Source organism: Vulpes lagopus, chromosome 8, assembly GCF_018345385.1.
Source record: "Vulpes lagopus strain Blue_001 chromosome 8, ASM1834538v1, whole genome shotgun sequence".
NCBI lineage: Eukaryota > Metazoa > Chordata > Mammalia > Carnivora > Canidae > Vulpes > Vulpes lagopus.
This window is the reverse complement of record NC_054831.1, coordinates 86,342,112-86,357,353: the sequence shown is the minus strand read 5'-3', so window position 1 is coordinate 86,357,353 and position 15,242 is coordinate 86,342,112. Positions and strand designations below refer to the sequence as shown.

The following is a 15,242-nucleotide window of genomic DNA, read 5'->3' as shown; positions in this document are numbered from 1 at the left end:
ATGTTCCATACCAGCATTGTCCAAAAAATATATAATGCAAGTTATCTATGTAATTTAACATAGTCTAGTAGCCATATTTAAAAAGCTAAAATGAAATCAGTGAAATTTAATTTTAATGATATATTTTTATTTAATATCCAAAATGCTGTCATTTGGACATTTAATTACTATTTAAAAATTATCAATGATATACAGTCCCTTTTTCTGTATTACATTGTTGAAAGTGTATTTTACACTTACAGCGCATCTCAATTCCAATTAGCCATCCTTTTTTTTTCTTTTAATTTGATTATGTAATCTCTACACCCGACACGGGGCTCAAGCTACAACCCCCAGATCAAGAGTCACACACTGTAGCATCTAAGCCAGCCTAGGTGCCCCTCAACTGGCCACCCGTCAATTGCTCAGTAGGCTGATAACTACCATATCAAACGGCACAGGACTGTACCTTGATTTGAGTGGTAACTTTGTGGGTAAGTACTCATAGAAAAGTTCATCAAACTGCGCATGTGAGATAAAAGTTCTATTTCGATCAAATAAATAAATACATTTTTAAACGAACCTTTATAAAAAGGGGGGGGGGTTCAGAGACACATCTAGCAAAGGAAAGTAGCCGATGGCTGTCTCGCTCTGCTGACCAGCCTTCTCAGGGCCTGAGGACACCGTTCAGAGTTCTAAGGGCAATCTGGCACGTCAGCTGACTTGTCTGCAGCAGAGACCCACCCCAGGGTGTGCTGGAGCACGGTGCCACCAGCAGCCCTACAGAAGGAAGAACAGAAACTTAGGGAGAATGCCCCAGTGTAATAGGGAGCTGGACACCGTGCCTTCTAACTGGGTTTACTGCTGGAGTTGAAGAACCCACTGGCCAGAAACGTCCGTGTGTCCACAGCTGATACCGGTTCCACCTGAGCCTGATAGAATCCACCTCCATAGCTTTCCTCAGGGAACCGTAACGCAGGCCCTGTTGCTGAGGTACAGAACGTATGCCTGATGACTTCTGGACTTTTTTTTCCACTAATGTGTTTATTTAAAATTGTGTGTGTAGGGTGACCTGGCTGGCTCAGTCGGTGGAGCCACTTCTCTTGATTTCAGAGTTGTGGGTTCAAGCTCCACATTGGGTATAGAGATTACTTAAAAATAAAATCTAAAAAAACAAAGTGTGTGTGTACAAGTTCCTGTGTGTATAATGGAATAGTATACATTATACATTAACATTAAATCCATGACTTCACTGGTGGCTCAGTGATTGAACATCTGCCTTTGGCTCAGGTCACCATCCCGGGATCCTGGGATCTAGGGGTCCTGGGATCGAGTCCTACCTCGGGCTCCCTGTAAGGTGCCTGCTTCTTCCTCTGCCTCTCCCTGTGTCTCTCATGAATAAATAAATAAAATCTTTTTTTTTTTTAAAGGTGATTTTCTAGAAAAACCCAGGCCTCAGAGAAAACAACCAGGGCAGGTTTCTCCTGAGGAGCTTACGTTGTAAACACGATAGAAATTATTTTTTGCTCTCCTGAGGCAAAGGAAAAGGCTCCAATTCCTCAGCCAGTGAAAACCCCAGAGCCAGGCATTTTATTTCCCAGGTCAGCAGATCTCTTCACATTGCACTTCCTGTTTGTCCGGCTCTGCGAAATGAAATAATGTGGCCTGCAGGACTGAGAAACCGCCCAGGGCCTGACAGAGAGGAAAGTCAGGGGAAGTGCACATCCGTGAATACCGAATTGCTAAACAAAGACAAAGAGCAGCACCCTAACTTTGAGCCATGGCTCTCTTTTCTGAATTTGCTAGTACCTCAACAGTGTCAGGAATGTTTTTCCTATTAATATTCTGGAAATCTTTTCTCATCTTTTTTCTTGGCTCTGACCGGAACCAAGTTCCGGTCTTGAGTTCTTGGGGAGTGGGGGTATACTCTCAGCATGTACTGAAGAGAGGCCTCCCCAACCCGCATTCAGAAGGTGCATGGGGTTCCTGTTCTATTTCTCCAGTGCCCTTCAGGCCTAAAGCCCTACATGTAGCAGCTATTGAGGGGACACAGAGATGTCACCACCTTGTTCTTAAGGAAGCTCAGTCCAATTGGGAGTGGAGGGGCGGAGAGACAAAGCCTAAAAAGGCAGAAGGAAAGCAAGAAGGAAGGGAAGCAAAGAGTGGACTGAGGAAGGAAGCAGCCACCCTCCAAGCCCCAGTCTGGTCTGCAGAGGACGTTGGGAGATGAATTTTATATCCCTCCTCAGAGCTCTCTGCCACATGAAGGGCCTGTAATGGTCATGAAAATTGTTTCTATTCACTTACAGTTTACAACGTGCCGAGCACCAGGCTGAGCACTAACCACGCGTTCTCTCAGTCAGCCCAGCCCAGAGCACAGGCTCTGGAGTTACTCATTCAGGCAGCACACTTCATTAAGAGACTACTATGTGCCAGGTGCTGTTCCAGGTACCGGGAAACAGCTATGCCAAAGCCAAGTTTCTACCCTAAGAAGTTACACCAGAGGCTTTACTTGGATCAGATTTGGGTTTTATTTATTATTTATTTATTTATTTATTTATTTATTATTTTTTATTTTTTAATTTTTTTTCAAGAGAACAAATCTACACCTTTATTTATTTACTTTTCATAAGTTTAAATCCTTGAGGGGTACAGCATCACGCGGATTCTGTGGCCAATGGCTTTCGCAGGAAGGTTGCTTCGGAATTTGGCACGAACCATGCCGCTGTTTCCATGAGCACGAGTTACTTTTCCCCAGATTACTCTGGTTTTGTTTGGTTTGCCACCAGGAGTTACTGTGTTGTTCTTTGGTTTGTAGACGTAAGCACATCGCTTGCCGAGATAGAACTCCGTTTCATCTCGAGCATGAACACCTTCGATCTTCAGTAGAGCTGTGTGCTCCCTCTGGTTCCGGAGTCCCCGTTTATAGCCGGCAAAAATGGCCTTGGACCAAAGCCTTCCAGACATAGTCGTCGCTTTAGGAGTCCTGTTCCCAGCAGCCTCCACAGGCTCCAAGATGGTGGAAAGAGCAGATTTGGGTTTTAAACCTGTGTCTGCCTTTTGCTGGATGATTGGCCATTAGCCGCTTGGGCCTTTATAGTATCTACATCTATAAAATGACCCCCCCCCTCAAAAAAAAAAAAGAGATTTGCCTTAAAGGTTTTGTGGGAGTATTAAATGAAACACACAAGTCAAGGTTTTAGAGTGGCACCAGCACAGCCTCAGTAAACACTGGGTGTTATTTACAATGCCCAAGGTAGGTACCTTTTTTGCCACCCTCTTTTTTTTTTTTTTTTTTTTACTGTAGAAAATATACAAAACATAAGATGGACCATTTTAACCATTTTTAAGTATACGGTTCAGTGGCACTACGTACATTGACACTGGTGTGTGGCTGTCACCACCATCCATCTCTAGAATTTTTCCCATCTGCCCAAACTCCTTACCCATTAAAAATGAGCCTCCATTCCCCATTGCCTCCAGCCCCTGATAAACACCACCCTACTTTCCATCTCTGTGAACGTGACTACCCCAAGTGCTAGTATAAGTGAAATCATACAATATTTATCCTTCCGTTACCAGCTTATTTCACTTAGCATAATGCCCTCAAGATTCATCCAGGTTGTAGCATGTGCCAGAATTTCCTTCCTTTTAAAGGCTGAATAATATCCCATGGTATGTAGACACCACATGTGTTTTTCCACTCACCTGTCAATGAACACCTGGATAGTTTCCACCTTCTGACCGTTGTAACAAATCGTGCTATGAATACGGTGTACAAGTATCTTCTCAAGTCCTTGCTTTCAATTCTTTCGGGTATATACTCAGTAGTGGGATTGCTGGTTCATGTGGTAATTCCATTTTTATTTTTATTTTTTTACATTTCCACCAGCAGTGCACAAGAATTCCAATTTCTCACCTCTTCACCAACACTTGCTATCTCCTGGAGTTTTTTGATAATAGCCATCCTGATGAGAGCCAAGTGGTATCTCATTGTGGGTTTCAATTTGCATTTCCCTTGTGGTTAGTGATGTTGACTATCTTTTCATGTGTTTAATCAGCCACTTGTGTATCTTCCTTGGAGAAAGGTGTATCCAAATCCTCTGCCATTTTTCAGTTGGGATTGTTTAGTTTTTTGTTGTTGAGTTGTGTAGCAAGGTGTTTTATATCCACTTATTCCTTTCTTCGCACAGTGCTCCTAGAGCCTCCTCTCAGTCCCCCAGCTAGGCCCAGACTCATGCCCTGCCTCCTCTCCTGGTATCTCAAAGCAAGCCAGACTGATAAATGAAACCTGGAACCGCAACTAGAGAAAAAAAAGAAACAAAAGCAGGAAGAAGGGAGGGAAGGTCAGCCAAGGGCATAAACAAGCAGGCATCAATTCTCTCAATCCAGTGGGTACTAAATTAGGTACAAAATATCAGTGCCTCAGAGTCTCAGGAAAACTGATTCATCATTGAATTTCATAAGGCAAATCGGTCTTTCACATTCTAGGAGCAACCTCTCTGCCTCTCCTGTGATGAAAGAGCAGCAGCAAAGATGAAAGAAAGTAAGAAAAAGGGTGGGGCGCCTGGAAGCACAGTAGGTGCTCTGCAAGCAGACCAGGAGCAGAACTGTGTCTGGGGGAAGAAGCAGGGAAGGTGATGGTTCCCCCATTGCATCCTCCAGAGGCGGAGACTTACAGCACTAAGGTAATGAGGAAGTTGATGTTAAAAAGGCAGGTGAGGCTGTGATGAAAAGTTGTGCAGGGAAGACATGTGAGAGCAAAACAGGAGATCCCTGAAATGGGAGCCATCCACAGTGCATTACTGAGATACGCTTGCTCCTCCGACATCAACCCCAGCCTTGCCCCAGGCAGTTTCTCCTTGATAATAGAGTAAGACAATAGCTCTTCACCCGGAACCATGCCGAATGCAGGTTCATAGGCACCATCTCCAGAGACACGGCCTCAGTGTGCCTGAGATGGGCTCAGGAGCCTGCACTTTGGCCCAGTTGCCCATGATGACGGCAGTGCCAATGGTAGAGCCATACTTTGAGCCCTTTTGGGTACTCTCAGGCGCAGAGGCAACCCTGGGCTTTCCCCAGTCTGCAGGACAGCCGTCATGGTCTCCGCTCCGCCTTTCTCTCCCCAACTCCCAGATTCCTGAGATTACAAACAAAAATTAGGAGGTGATTACTTATTTACCCTGTGACAACAGGATTCTTTCCTTCCCAAAAGGATTTGCTAAGAAATGCTTCTATTTTTCAGGCTCTTGCCCTGAAGTGTTTGCCACATAAAGAGTGTGAGAGGAAAAACTTGGCAGATGGCATCTGCGGGAGAGATGAAGAGCATCTAAGAGCCATGGCAGATTGATCATCACTGAGCAGTGAAGATAAAATGAGAATCATAACCTAAAGTTACATTGAGAGGAGCACCTGGGTGGCTCAGCACTGATGCATCTGCCTTTAGCTCAGGTCATGATCTTGGGGTCCTGGGATCGAGCCCCACGTCAGGCTCCGTGCTTAGCAGAGAGCCCATTTCTCTCTCTCCCTTTGCCCCCACCCCCAGCTCATGCTCTCTCTCAAATAAAATCTTTAAAAAAATAAAAATAAAGTTACAGTGAGAATAGGATTTTATGTACTTGTCAAGGACACATCCATTGTAACTGTCATAATGACTCATGAGTCTCATGTGCCAGGCCTTGTGCTAAGTACTTTATTCATTAATTAAAAAATATATTTAGATGGCAGCCTGTGTGGCTCAGTGGTTTAGCACCACCTTTGGCCCAGGGCGTGATCCTGGAGACGTGGGATCGAGTCCCATGTCGGGCTCCCTGCATGGAGCCTGCTTCTCCCTCTGCCTGTGTCTCTGCCTTTCTCTGTGTCTTTCATGAATAAATAAATAAAATCTTTTAAAAATGTATTTATGTATGTATTTATTTATTTACATACGAATAAGTAAATACACAAATGGTTATAAAAATATAAACAGAGGCTGTGTTTCCAGATGGTCACAGGTCATTCAAGCAACATAGCCTTGTGATTTTAGCACATGAGCTCTGGACAGACTTAGGTTCAAATCTTGGTTCTATCATTCATCAACTATGTGACCTCAGCAAAAAACATCTCCTGGCCTCAGCTTCCTCATCTGTTAAATAAGGAAGCATGTTGCTCCCCAGGCTGCTCTGCTGATTAAATGAGATGATACAAGTGAAACTCTTAGCACGGTCTCTGATACGTAGTAAAGCCGCTTTTGAGTGTTTTGAATGGTCGTTGTTACCACTGTTGCTGCCTGAGGAGAGTGAGTCCTCTGACCTAAAGTAGGGCATGTCGGGCCAACAGCTGTTTCCCTTCACCCGCCCCCAACAAAGATCTAGAGAGATCCAGGGGCCACTGCTAGGCCGGAGTAGTCCGTGAGGTGGCAGCCAGAGCTGGAAGCAACCTGCCTCTGGGCTTCCTGATAGATGACTCCATGCACAGGTAGTATGGCCTAGAAAGGCAGAGGACCTCATAAAATAGGTGTGAGGTGGCTTCAAGAATTAAATAGATGAGCAATGCCTGGCACACAGCAAATGTTCAATCATCAAGTATCACTATGATCTACAATTGTATAAGATACTTGCTAAGAACATGATCTTGATAATAATTAGCATTAATTGAGCATCTACTCCAAGAGCCAGCTCTTGGGTCTGGCTGCCCAATACTTGCACCCTTTGCTGATAACAGCATTCCACCTTCTTCTGTGGAAATCTCAGCCCTCCGTGCCACAGCCCTGGGAGGGGTGCCCACACAGTCCTCCGTCCCAGCCCCTGACAGACCTGTGAAGCCTCATTATCCAAAGGCCACCAGACCAAGCCCACAGTCTGATGGAATCGGGTTTGTGGACTTGATGCAGTGAGGTGGGCTCCTTTGGAGTTGAGAATGAGAAAAGAGAGTTCACTGGAGAGCAAAAGCTGTCATGACGTGAGGGCGGCTGAGCAGTTGGCTGTTCCTTGTCCCCCGTAAGAGATGAGAATAGCAAAGCAGGCCTTTGCTTTAACCTTTTGTCACAGATCAGAAAGCACTGGTCACCCAAAGAGAGGTCCTTCTGACATTTCACAGCTTCTGCTTGACTTCTGGAGAATCTGTTTCCTGCTGGCTTTCCCGCTGGCTTTATCTTCTCTGTCCTCCTGGCTTCATTTTGCACCACAAACTGCCTTTCACTGTCAGTCCAGGCCACATGTGGCTCTTTCAACCCCAACAGTGACTTCATTACAGACGCGCTTTTCTTCCAGACTGGTATTCGTTAGAAAACTGTCATAATGAGAATTGGAACCTCTGATGACTGGAACATGACTAAACCCCCTAGAGCCACGCAAAGCCCATGGCCACATTGCCTCGAGCTGGGGCGCCCTCAGGGGAGAGATGAGGTCAGAGCAGGGCATGGAAGGCAGAGCTCAGGGAAGGCAGAGCCACCAGCTGCTGGAACTGACACACTTGTCCCCGCCTGGCCTCCCAGAATATTGACTGTTTAGTTATTCTTTCGATTCTGGGAGCTAGCCTAACCTCCCCCCCCCAACCCCCCCCACCCCACCCCCCCCCCGCCCAGGATTATCTGTTCAAGCAAGCCACTCAGTTTCTACTGCTTGCCATCCTAGAACTCTAAACATACCTCTTTCTGCAGGCCTTTTGTTTGCTGCTGGCGACAGAGACGAATAGGCTGCAGTCCCACTCTGACAACTTGTGATTAAAGGGTGTGATTATTATAGGGAACAAACAGGGTGGCTGGAGGGGAGAGGGGTGGGGGGTTGGGGTAACTGGGAGATGGGCATTAAGGAGGGCAGGTGATGTAAGGAGCACTGGGTGTTATATGCAACTGATGAATCACTAAATTCTACTACTGAAACTAATAACACACTCTATGTTAACTAACTTGAATTTAAATAAAGTCTTTTTTAAAAAGGAGAGTGATTATTCTCATGACAAAAGATTTTTCCTTTTGGGGCTCCCAGCTGGCTCAGTCAGTAGGGCACGTGACTCTTGATCTCAGGGTTGCAAGTTCAAGCTTCATGTTGGGTGTAGAGATTATTTAAAAATAAAATCGGGGCGCCTGGGTGGCTCAGTGGTTGAGCAGACGTCTGCCTTCGGCCCAGGTTGTGATCCCGGGGTCCCGGGATCGAGTCCCGCATCGGGCTCCCTGCATGGAGCCTGCTTCTCCCTCTGCCTGTGTCTCTGCTTCTCTCCGTGTGTGTCTCTCATGAATAAATAAGTAAAATCGTTAAAAAATAAAAATAGAATCATTCTCCCTCTGCCTGTGTCTCTGTGTGTGTGTGTGTCTCTTGTGAATAAATAAATAAAACCTTAAAAATAAAAATAAAATCTTTAGAAAAGATTCTTCCTTTTGCAAAATAATTCACTCTGAAGTCCTCCCCATTCCCCCAATCCTCCTGTAAACTAGATGAAAGCTCACTCTATCCCCAGCAACTAGCAACTGGCCTACAAATAAGCCCTCAACAGATTCACTGAATGAATGGATGGATGGATGATGGGATCATCTTCATTTCCACATATAAGGAACCCGCCTCAGAGAGGCTTATAACTAGCCCATACACATGCTATCAACAAGTGGTAGAGCAGAGATTCAAAGCCACACCAGCCTGCGTCTTCACTACACTACACTGTGTTTCTCTTGTTCACCCTGGAAAGGAGCTCTCGCCTTTTCTCAGGAGAAAGAGTCACCAAGAGAAGATTCCAATGTCAAAATAGCACATTGCAATTTAGGGGTTCCCTAAAGAGTTAAACTTAGAATTGCCACGTGACCTGGCAGTTTTACCCCTAGGTATAGACCCCAAAGATCTGAAAGAAGGTATGCAAGTACATGTGCACACATGTTCACAACAGCACTGCTTGGGCAGCAGGACTCGGACTGGTCCTAAAGGTCCACTTGTTTCAAGCATATGCATTCCCTGCTTGCTAACCTAAGTCCCTTGATGGGTAGCAGTGCTAACTTATTTTCCTTGAGATTTGCAGACTGCTGGTTTGGAGGAGCAGAGAATCAAACTTTTGCAGAAGATAAGGGTTAATCACATTTAAAAAAAGCTGCCTGGGCAGCTCGGGTGGCTCAGTGGTTTAGCGATGCCTTCGGCCCAGGGTGTGATCCTGGAGACCCGGGATCCAATCCCATGTTAGGCTCCCTGCATGGAGCCTGCTTCTCCCTCTGCCTGTGTCTCTGCCTTTCTCTCTCTCTCTCTCTCTCTCTCTCTCTCTCTGTGTCTCTCATGAATAAATAAATAAAATCTTAAAAAAAAAAAAAAAGCTGCCATTGATGCCAGCAAGTCTGTTTAGGGTCATGTCGACATACAAAGAACCACCTGGGCACCTCCTTCTTCTGCATGCAGTCCCCCTGCCTTTTCCATTGCTTCCACTTTTTTTTTTTTAAGATTTTATTTATTTATTCACAAGACATACACACACACACACACACACACACACACACACACACACATACACAGGCAGAGGGAGAAGCAGGCTCCATGCAGGGAGCCGGATGCAAGACTCGATCCCAGGACTCCAGGATCACACCCTGGGCCAAAGGCAGGCGCTAAACCGCTGAGCCACCCAGGGATCCCTATTGGCTTCCACTTTCAAACCATCCAGCTTCCCCTGGACAGGGAAGATGGTCTGTGAGACATTAGTCTATCATCTTCCCCAGTTGCCAGTCTCCTGAATAAAAACAACCTTTCCTTTCCTTCCATCACTGTCTCTTGGTTTTCAAGCAGTGGACAGCCGAAATCTCAGTTTGGAACTGGTTCTCTGTCCTGTAGCATTTGCAATAGTCCAAATGCCCATCAGTGAGTGGATGGACAAAGTGTGGTATCCAGGTACATGGAATATAATTTAGCCACAAAAAGGAATGGAGTAATGATACCTTTTACAGTATGGATAAACCCTGAAAACATTATACTAAGTGAAAGAAGCCAGACACAGAAGGTCATGTATTATATGATTCAATTTACATGAAATATCCAGAATAGGTAAATGCACAAGACAGAACACAGATTTGGTGGTTACAGGGCTGAGAAGAGGGGATTCTTTAAATATAAATAAATAAATAAACAAATAAATAAATAATGATTTTTATTCATTTTTTATTTATTGGGGTGATGAAAATGTTTTGGAACTAAATAGAGGTGATGGTTATACAACATTGCGAGTGTACTAAATGCCACTGAATTGTTCACTTCAAGATGATTAGCTTTACGTTGAGGTGAACTTCACCTCAATTTAAGAAAATCACATTCCTAGAGTCATGTTAGCACTCAAACACCAAATGCTTCCCATGGCACCTCTCCCAGCCCCAGGCACACAGTAAGTGCTCAATGAATGTTGATGCTTTTTTTTTTAAAAAAAGATTTATTTATCTATTTTAGAGAAAGAGAGGTGAGCAGTGGGGGGTGGGGTGGGCAGAGAAAAAGAATCCTGAAGCAGACTCCCTGCTAAATGCAATTCCAGGGCCCCGAGATCAGAACCTGAGCCGAAACGAAAAGTAAGGCCACTTAACCAGCTGTGCCACCCAGGCACCTCTGCTTGATGCTTTTAATTGGTTTTTCGGCTGCTTTGGAGAAACCTTCTTTTGGAGGCAGTGTGATTGAATGGCTAAGAATACAGACAGCTTGTGTTCAAGCCCCAGGTCATCCACTTGGGTGAAATTCTAAACTTCTGTATGCTAATTTTCTCATCAGTAAAATTGGAATAATATGCCTACTTCATAGGACTGTTCTAAGGACTGAAACTGTAAATCCATGTAAAGCACCTTGCCCAGTCCACATAGCACAATAAATTCTCAGTAAATATCATCTCCTATGGTGATGGTGATTATCTGTGACAGAGGGTTCTACTGTCTACTGGGTTCCCTCTGTTTTCAAAAGTTCTTATCACACACACTCTCTCTGTAATACATTCTGTGCTGCAGAGATCTGTTTCTGCCAGGAAAGAAGCTGTTATTTTCAAAGCAGACTGACTCTCCCATGAGAAGACCTCCAGCTCTGAAATCCCAAGGCCGCCCTGGAGTACCCTGCTTGGTTTTCATCTCCATCAGCGACAGAGAGCTCCCAGGAAGTGAACTCTATACAGAATAATGAGAGTGGCTCCTGTCTCCTTTGGCTGCCCATGCATGCAATTTAGCGCATTTATTGTGTGCTCTGTTTCTTGGGTCACATGCTATGTCAGATGACACCGCTCCCTCCCAGCCCCAGGCTGCTTCCTGTGTTCTGTGATGTGGAAGAGACTTGGAGACGATGGAAACATCCCACACAGCTGGTCAGCCAGACTCAGAGGTCCATGCTGGTGCAGAAGGGTCACCAGGCTCAGAAGACATCCTGTCCACACCCCCAAACATATCAAACCTGTGCCTCTTGTCCATGCCCCGGTCACACCTTTGATTTTTTAAATCACTGTTTTAAAAATAATTTATTTAGTAGAGGTAATGCACTCACAAAGGATAAAAAAAAATCAAACAGTATCAAAAGGATATGACGTGAAAAGGAAGACTCTCCTGCTCCTTTCCCTTCAGCTTCGAAGCTTTTCTGCTCTCCTCCCCCAAGAAGATCATCATGACTGTTCTTAAATGTTGTTCTAGAGACAGTCTATGCATATAGGAACATATATTTATTCCTACTCCGTGATCCCCATGAATCCTTTAGTGTCGAAGATACCATACCTGGAATTCTGCATCCTGTTGTTGTTGTTGTTTTTGTAAAGATTTTATTTATTTGAGAGAGAGAGAGAGCGAGAGCACACAAGCACGAGAAAGGGAGAAGCAGATTCCCCACTAAGCAGGGAGCCGGACATGGGCCTCAATCCCAGGATCCTGGGATCATGACCTGAGCCAAAGGCAGACGCCTAACAGACTGAACCACCCAGGCACCCCTGCATCTTGTTTTTTTTTTTTTAATACTAAATTATCGAGTAGTCTTTATAGCAGTTCACAAAATTTCTCCCTTTTAACTGCTGCATTGTGTTCCATTTTATAGAGCTGCAAAACTTTATCCAACCAGTTCCCCAATGATGGACACTTAGGTTGTTTCCAATATTTTCCTTTAACAAAGTGGGGCTATAATGAATGCCCCTCTGGAAGGAAATGAGAATTAGATTTCCTTCTGTTGGGGACGGGGATTCTTCTTTTCCCTCCACTTTCCCCAGAGTTGCTTGTATATACAGGACATGTCCTGTATTTTGTCCTGAGCTCTCTACTGACCAACAGGATGCCACGAATGTCCGATACTCAGCTTTTTTTTTTTTTTTTGTAGTTAAGTTACAAAAAACAAAACAAAACAAAACACACACACACACACACACAAAAGTTAGAGCTATTTTTCTTCCACCATCATTGGTACTTAAATCAATTAAAGGCCACACTAACTGAAAAGCGTATCTCTTCGAAGAAAGATCTGGACAATCCCATACGGTCACCTGCAGGTTTAACTGAGGGGAAGTTTATAAAAGGGAAGACTGCAAATTAAAGGTACTTATTTTCATATTCAGGAAAGGAAAATACTGTTCCTTGGCTGAAGTCCCAGATCGTGAACAGCAAGCACTATCAATAAGAGGTAACTTCAGATTTTTGTTCTGACCATCAGCCAATCAGCGATAACGTCACCCCGGTAACAAGCTTCGGAAAGGGAGCAAGTCTCGCACAGCCCCAGCCTCCGAAAGCCAGCCAATCAGGAAGCCCCTGTGCAGACAGCAGCCAATCAGCAAGCCCCTCACTCCGGAGCCCGGGCTGGAAAGTCAGCGAGCCAAAGGCAGCTTTGCTCTGCGCGGCTGGAACCCAGCTGAGAGTCCTTCCCACCCCTGCGGACCTGCTCTCCCGAAAGGCCACCAGCGCCTGGCGTCGCGTCTCCCCAAACCTTACCTAAAACCAGCTCTAGCCAAGTAAGACTTAAGCACACTTCTCACTTTCAGGCAGACATGAAGTTCATCTTTTTTGTATCAGATATCAAGTTCAACTGAATGTTACCTTGCAAATTTGCAGCCCTTTCACCGTTTGGACTCCCGTTGATGGTTTGTTTGTGAGGTCAGACTTGTGAGTGCAGTTGCACTGATGCAGTTATGAGATCTTCGAATTCAGCTCTTGGACTCTTGCAGTGATTTCTATTATCTATTTTTTATTTCTGTGCATCTGAACCCACACCCCCAAACCAAAAGCAAGCAGAAATTTTTGTGCTGAACTTTCTGAGCAGTAGTCATCTATTAAATCAGGAAAAATTCCTTTTGAAGCTTTCTGCAGTGTGCAATTGTTCGTTTAACATTACAAAAAAAATTGTAGTAAGCCAATATAAATCAGCATTTGTTAACAGCTATGCATCAGAGACGTATGATTTCCTCAACTAGTGTTAAGGAAAGTGATAAACAGATTTTTTTAAATTAAGAGAAATTTAGGCTAAAATTATAAAATAATTGCAGCAGAAATGTAGTTGCCTTCCACACAGTATATGATATGATCACTCTTTCAGCTCAAATAACCTGAAAGTGTTTTCTGGTTCCAAAATTGCAAGCAAAACAAACAAAACAAAACAAAAGCAAAATTACAAGGAAATTTCAAATAGTAGGATGAACTCCATTGCTATAATAAAAATGTAAAAGCTCCATTTAGCATTACAGAGGTGATCAAAGATCTAAATGTCTCACATTATGGCACAGCCACAATGTAAGTAATCTCAATGCAGAAACAGCTTTTCCTTTGTGCAATATTTTTCTTGAAAAAAAAAAAGTGCTAATAAGGCTATTGTGAGTAAACTCTCTTCCAGATAAAACCTCAGACACAGCAGCAAATTTAGGTAGAGAGTGAACTCACTAAATCTCACACACACCAAAGATGCACAAAAACACTTTTGGAGGTGATGGATATGTGTATTATCTTGCCTGTGGTGACAGTTCACAGGTGTATGCATACGTCCAAACTCATCAAATTGCATACATTAAATATATGCAATTTTATTGTATATATTTTAAAAGTTGTTAAAAATGTTTTTACTAAAAAAAAAAGTTTTTACTACTGGGACACCTGGGTGGCTCAGTGGTTGAGCATCTACCTTTGGCACAGGTCATGAGATACAGAGGCCCTGGGATCAAGTCTTACATCAGGCTCCCCACAGAGAGCCTGCTTCTCCCTCTGCCTATGTCTCTGCCTCTCTCTGTATGTCTCTCATGAATAATTATTTAAAAAAATGTTTTTACTACTTTTGTTGGAGATAATACAAACGACTTTTGGTGAATGCTTGTATAAGGGTATATACAATACTTATTCAAGGTCAAAGCACAGCATAAATAATTCTATGGTTGGTCATTCTAATCATGCTCTGCATAATGCTACTCAACAGTACTCGATGTCTTTTTCATTAGGATTGAAGTAACTGTTGTGAAGTTGCTCTCCTATTTCAGCATTGATACTGTTCTAAGTGATCAATTTAGGATTTTTGTGATTTTATTGGCATTCAGTATTCTTCATTTCTCTCACATTTAAAAACTATTTATCCAAGAGAGAGAGCAGGGGGAGGAGCAGAGGGAGAAGGACAAGCAGACTCCACGCTGAGTGTAGAGCCCAACATGGGCTCAATCCCATGACCCCAAGATCATAACCCCAGTCGAAATCAAGAGTCAGAGTCTCAACTGGCTGAGCCACCCAGGCACCCCTTAAAGCTATTCTTTTTTTAAAAAAATATTTTATTTATCTATTCATGGGAGAGGCACAGAGAGAGGCAGAGACATGGATAGAGAGAGAAGCAGGCTTCTCACGGGGAGCCCGATGCGGGACTTGATCCCGGGATCCAGGAATCACGCCCTAAATCAAAGGCAGATGCTCAACCGCTGAGCTACCCAGGTGTCCCCAAAGCTATTCTTAAAAGGGATATTATGTATGAGCTGGAAAATAAATTTCAGCCCAAAGTGGATAATTATTTCAGCACCTGCTATGACTATCTTTCAAAATGGATTTCACTCATTGAAAAATAAGATTTTTGGCATAGGTGTTACTAAACACTGTTTCAGCATGGGAACAAGTCAAATCAACATGTGTAGTACTGAAGAAAAAAGGAATAGAAATTGATGACAATGCTCCTTTCTGTTACTGGGCACTTTACAAAGTTATTGATTAAGAGATGCAATGTAATCCTGAAGAGTGGAAAAGCAGGTTATTCTACGAAAGATGGTATTATGTGCTTCAACCAATCACATCTGAAGAGCAATTCTTAGTGTTGTTAACTCTTTGCAAGTACATGTTCCATATGCTGGTTCATAATGCTAATTCT

At 43.8% G+C, this 15,242-nt stretch overlaps 1 protein-coding gene across 1 annotated transcript; it reads right to left on the bottom strand.

Moving 5' to 3' along the window:
• Positions 1–2,576: 2,576 nt before the first annotated feature.
• On the bottom strand, positions 2,577–2,969 carry LOC121497560 (60S ribosomal protein L35a-like). The gene has a single exon (XM_041767288.1). The coding sequence runs from the start codon at positions 2,944–2,946 to the stop codon at positions 2,614–2,616; it is 333 nt and encodes a 110-aa protein (XP_041623222.1). The 5' UTR covers positions 2,947–2,969; the 3' UTR covers positions 2,577–2,613.
• Between the last annotated feature and the right edge of the window lie 12,273 nt (positions 2,970–15,242).